Below are 5,913 nucleotides of genomic sequence, written 5' to 3'. Positions count from 1 at the left end.
CTCCCGTCCGTCGTCGTCGTCGTCGCGTCGTCGAGGCGCTGCGACGCGCGCGCGCGCGCGTGTGTGTGTGTGTGTGTGTGTGTGTGTGTGTGTGTGTGTGTGTGTGTGTGTGTGTGCGTGTGCGTGTGTGTGTGCATGTAAATATATAAGATATAAAGGATATACATGTTTATCATATAACATTACATGTTTAGCAAAATTGTACGTTTCATGTTCAATGCTTACAGCTACTACTATATGCTTACCTTCATTTATGAACTTCTTGTAACGAAGTATAATTAGTACGCTCATATATGCACTACTTTGTAAAACTGTTTATGCCATTTACCTATTTGTACAATCACTGAACTATGTTACCATCACAGTGTTGTAGATATTCTGTATAACGTATAATATAATGTAATGTACATATGTGTTTCTGGAAATTAGGACATTATTACAAATATAAAAACTTACCCCATCGGATGACATGCGGCTAAACGGAGGAATTGCTCCGACCTGTGATTCGAAGATAAAAATAGAATTCTGTCAAGATATGACACACATACAACTCGAGTGATAGGAAAACGTAGTCTAAGGCCCCTCTCTTTTCTTTTTCTCTTATTCCCTCCCCCTTCCCATATGCCAGGCTTCCTGTGACTGTGTCAAAACGTAACATCAGCTGGTTTTTTTTAGCTAATCAGAAGTTGGAGTGACGTTGGCAGTTAGCGGCTAAACCGTAAACAGAGGAACTGCTCCGAATACAACACAAACGCTACTTGAACATGAAACTCTTCGTAAAAGTTACAAATACTCGGAGAATCCTCTATTAAGAGTGTAAACGTTGTAATCTTTTCAAAATAAACTATTATTGTAAGTACAGTCAGTGACATCTATCTAATAGTAATACTGACAGTCTTGAGAAACATCACAAATTTTGTTTTTATCTCCCAATCATAGGTCGAAGCAATTCCTCTGTTTAGCCACATGCATCGGATGGGAGAGTTGAGCCATTTCCTTAAAAAAATTTCAAGGTTCACCACAACTACACTACAGTAGTACAGTGTCAGTATTCATAGGTCACCACGGTCACCTATATTTGGGGGTACTATTCTGCTATGTAGATTATAGTCTATGGACTATATTATAGACTATATATTATAGACTATATACAGGCTTTCAGATTTGAAAAGTACAGGAGGACTACTAATCAATGACTCCCCTAGGACACCATCTAGGGGGTCTTTTCACGCTCCATAATCACACCCTTAATGGAGAGCTCCACTAAAAATCACACCTTTAAAAGGGATGATGGAGAGCTCCTTGAGGGCTCTCCATCATGCCTCTTGGGGTGTGATGATGGAATCATGAACAATCCTCAGTCTAGAGTGAAATCCAAAACGAAAATTGGGATGTCATGTCAATCTACTGATTATCATATCATCCTTCACGCTTCATTCATTCAATGGCTTTGTCCAGGATTACATTCTTTTCATCCAACAACCCAACACTAGCACACAGATTAATAAAAGAGTTGATCGGATGTAAAAATAAACTTGTTTTATTTATTCTGATTTCCATCCTAAGAGATTCTAATCCATGTACCTGCATATTTCAGCACAAAATATCATCCACAATCCATCAACAAACTAGCCAAATTACTTGTACGTAGTAGCCACGTATGTAGCCCTCCAGCCCTACGACTGTTTCACGTCGGCAGAAAACCACTTCTCGCCAGCGTATAATAGAAAACGAGCAGGTAACTTGTGGCTACCGTATAGGTACCTGTATTTGGATGCTGTTGTTTAGTTGTATTTATATATATATAAACCAGAGGGTAGTAACCAGACCTGTACCTCTGCCATACGTTCAGTTACTTACACACCACAAATTGTTGTGTGTTGCCAAATTTGTTTGTACCCCCCTACATTGACAACTCTATGGAGCGCTATTTCAACATAATACACATGTATACTTTTGGTGCGCGATTTCAACCACTTTTATGAGGTGCGATGATGCGCACACCATGGCACAATTTCGGGTGCGCCGTGGAGCGCGAGCGCGATCGCGCCCCTTAAAAATGAAAGCCTGCTATATATATATCTATATCTATATATCTATATAGACTATATTATAGACTATATATGGACTAGATTATAGACTATGTAGAATATAATTTTTCTACGTGTCCTACTTTTCTACCAGAATCATTTGAATAAAAAGTGGCGAAACTAACACATGCGTCTAAACCGAGGAATTGCTTCCGACCTGTGATTGGGAGATAAAAATCTAATTTGTGACGTTTCTCAAGACTGTCAGTATTAATTATGTTTTTCATCAATGTTTGGATATTATTGATTAAAGTTTTAGACAATTATTTTTACTCGCCAACATTGGCGAGTCAGCTTTAGCTTTTAGTTTACTCGCCCGATATTATTTTCACTCGACATTGGCAAGCGGACGAGTGCCAAGCTCGTTCGCTGTACAATGAATACATATATATCAAACGATACAGTAATACTCGTTTATTCACTTTAATAGTATATTGGAACATGGAAACTTCAAAGAAAATTACCGTAAAATGGGACCAAAATATTCAATTTTCCGTCGGACCATTGACTGAAAATCTGATGGTCCCGGACCATCGGACCATCGCTTATTTCGACCACTGTCTAGTTTAACAGCCCAGATTAGTGTAGAACTAGATACAATAATGTAAACCAACAAGAGTAGGGTTACAATGCGTGCATAGTCTTTTCTTTGGAGGAGCCCCTGAGTGATTGACTCAGGGCGGTTTTATGGTGTGTTTTTCAGACTAGAACTTCCAAACTGGGTTTATTCTAAACACAAACTTTTCTCCTCTATCCTGGGACTTACTATGTATCACAATACTCTGTATTAAACTAATATAACCTGTTACAAAATTTCGAAGCGGCGAGCGGCGATATTTCGAGCGCCATTTCTGTTGACCTGCGACGTACGCATTCAAAATACGCATAGCATTCGGCTAACTTCGGCCTGACATGCTGGCTCTGGTGACGTCATGACTGACAGCAGGCATCCCATGATGAATTCAATCTTGGAGCCGAAGTTAGCCGAACGTTATGCGCTTGGGAATGCGTACGTCACAGGTCAACAGAAATGGCGCTGGAAATATCGCCGCTCGTCGCTTCAAAATTTTGTAACAGGTTATATTAGTTTAATACATAGTATTGTGATACATAGTAAGTCCAAGGATAGCGGAGAAAGGTTCGTGTTTAGAATAATGCGGCGTTCACACAGTGCCAATTATAGCTCCCGTTTGAGATCAAACAGCGCTACGACACAAAAAGTGAAAAACTCGGATTACTATCCTCAAGGATCTGGAATGTCCTGAAATGTCCATTGTCTGAACGCAGTCGTATACGTTCGTAACAGAGTCCTACGAATCGGGAATGGTCCGCAGAGGTCGGCCAAGCAATCCCGATAGTTAGGTGCATCCCGTAACATTCGGGAAACTCAGCCGATTACAAACGTGACTATGTCGTGACAGATTCTGCTGTATCGGATCAAAATCGTAACAATGTCCTGTGTTGTCTGAACGGTGTCCTGTGGATCAGGACGCTGTCCTGATGAACGGGCATGATCTGGAGAAATCCATCATTGTATCGTCTTTCGTCAGCGTCGGTTCACTGTCGGGTCACTGTCTGATCTGTCGGATCGCATTCGGGAGAATCGGGATGCTGTCAGGACAGATTTTGTCGTTTTTCACCATGCGAAAGATACAAATCGGATCAGAATCGGATTGATAACTGGAGAATCGGGACGAATTCGGCAAGAAACAGCTGAATCGAGACGCTTCCTGAACAATAATCGGGAATGGTCCTATCAAGGACAGCAGAAAAAATCCTGAATGTGTGACTGGTGACTAAACCAGTTTACAAAAGTTATAGTCTCGAAAAACGCACCATAAAACCACCCTGAGTGAATCACTCAGGGGCTCATCCAAAGAAAAGAATAGGCTCGCATTGTATAACCCTACTCTTGTTGGGTTACATTATTGTATCTAGCACAGGAACTTGGAATGTCTCGATAAAAAAAACAAAGTGGGTATATATCCCCGGCAGCCAGCATATATCTGACGACTGCCGGGCACGGTCTTCGATTTCCTAAATGCCCAGAAGTTTTTAATTTTCAGCGTTATCTCAAGTAAACAAAGGTTAGGGTTATAGGGTTAGGGTTAGGGTTAGGAACTGCCGGGCATTTAAGAAATCGATCCGGGCTGCCGGGCATATATATATAGCCACAGTGCACAAAAAACGCAGTGGCTGGAGGTACAGCAGCAGTCGTTCGTTGAAGCCCCTTTTTGCTTTAGGGTTAGGGGTTAGGGTTAGGGTTTTAGCTCATCTAAACTCTCAAATCGTAAATTTTGTTCCCAAGGCGTTATTTCGAAATATGGCGCCACCCGCTGCCATCTTTGTCTCATTGAGTATGAAAGCAAATGGACTGCCGTACCTCCAGCCTAGAGACATAAAAAGCCTCAAAAAATATACGCAGTGGCTACTCGTCCGTAACCGGTCGCGTAGCCTCCAGGCTACTCGTCCGGACATTCATTTCACGTGAGATCTCGCGATGATTTGACACGTTCATTTGGTTCACTCGTCACTGGGAAATGGCTGCGTTTAGTGTTGTTGCAGAATTCTGTAGTTTTTCTGAATTAGAAGTCGCAATTGAGAGATACGAGCAAGAATCCTACAGTTGTACCGAAGAGACTCTAGATCGATCGAAGTAGCTAGTAGAAGAAACACAAAGAATGCTTACAACCCTGAAATAAACTTTTCTGATGTCGTGTGTCGACACTGTCACTGTTGTTGGGCCCAATCCTAGTTTAGCACACCCGGATTTGTTTAGCAAATATGTGAACTATATACATACCGGGGTCCCAAACTATGAATCTTGTGCAGTTTTGTTGTTTTCAGATAGATTGATCAATTGCAAAAAAACGTTTAATAGATATTAGTATTGGTCCTATTGGATTATTATTTTAGATAGATGCTTGATCACCATGGGCATGGGCATGGCATTTGTCATGAATGCACGCACTTACATCAGATGTGCGTGCAATGAAGGCAATGTCTAATGGTAACCTAAGTTTGCATATATGGCAAGATCGTGGAAAGAACGTCATTGAAATCATAGAAAATCATTCAAAATATGTTTGGAGCCCCGTTCTATATGGGTAATTTTCTCAATAAGGGCACAAGTTGGTGAATTATTTTCAAGAAAAAAAACATGCAAGCAACACCTCTACATTTTTATCACAGGTAGACTAGGCACTTAGGAGTACAACCAGGAATTGAGCATCGCTTAATTCGTCCAATTTTTTTAATGGTGAGGGAATTTAATCTCCGGGTGTCTCTAGGCCCTTTCAACTCCGTAACGATTTCCAAAGAAAGAATTTTCTATGATGATCCATACATAAAAAACAATTTAAAACTGACCAGACACTTGACTATTATAGTATCCAGGTTGGTTTTTTGGAGGAAATCATTTTCATTTATTTGGTAGATTAATTTTAGAATTCGACAAAATGATGTTACGGAGTTGAAATGTTGTTACGGAGTTGAAATTTTTGTTACGGAGTTGACATTTCTGGAAAAACCCCTGAAATTTGCTCTCTTAGCAGGGTGTGCCTTGATGCGATCTAAAGTAATAATGAACAAGACCTAAAGAGCAAAGGGCCTGACATCATAATTGTAAACAACAGTTGAAATATTTAGTAGGGTCATACACAAATTTCAACTCCGTAACGAAATCACTAAAATTCCATTTCCCAGTGAAATGATACTATAGCTACAAATATGTTTTCAACTTTGTGTAATCCTATATAAAGTAATAAAGACCTAAAGAGCAGAGGGCCTGACATCATATTGTAAACAAATATTTGACATTTTA

At 40.3% G+C, this 5,913-nt stretch overlaps 1 protein-coding gene across 1 annotated transcript in view; it reads right to left on the bottom strand.

Annotated features, from left to right (window-relative positions):
- The window catches only part of LOC106808979, a 36,770-nt gene that overhangs the window by 8,537 nt on the left and 22,320 nt on the right, over window positions 1-5,913 (bottom strand). The window contains exon 2 of the mRNA XM_014811917.1: window positions 457-498. Within this exon, the coding sequence (XP_014667403.1) occupies window positions 457-498 (42 nt within the window). The remainder of the gene's footprint in view (window positions 1-456; window positions 499-5,913) is intronic.

The sequence above is a fragment of the Priapulus caudatus genome, unplaced genomic scaffold (assembly GCF_000485595.1).
Source record: "Priapulus caudatus unplaced genomic scaffold, Priapulus_caudatus-5.0.1 Scaffold319, whole genome shotgun sequence".
Taxonomy (NCBI): domain Eukaryota; kingdom Metazoa; phylum Priapulida; class Priapulimorpha; order Priapulimorphida; family Priapulidae; genus Priapulus; species Priapulus caudatus.
This window is presented reverse-complemented; position numbering and strand designations above follow the sequence as displayed.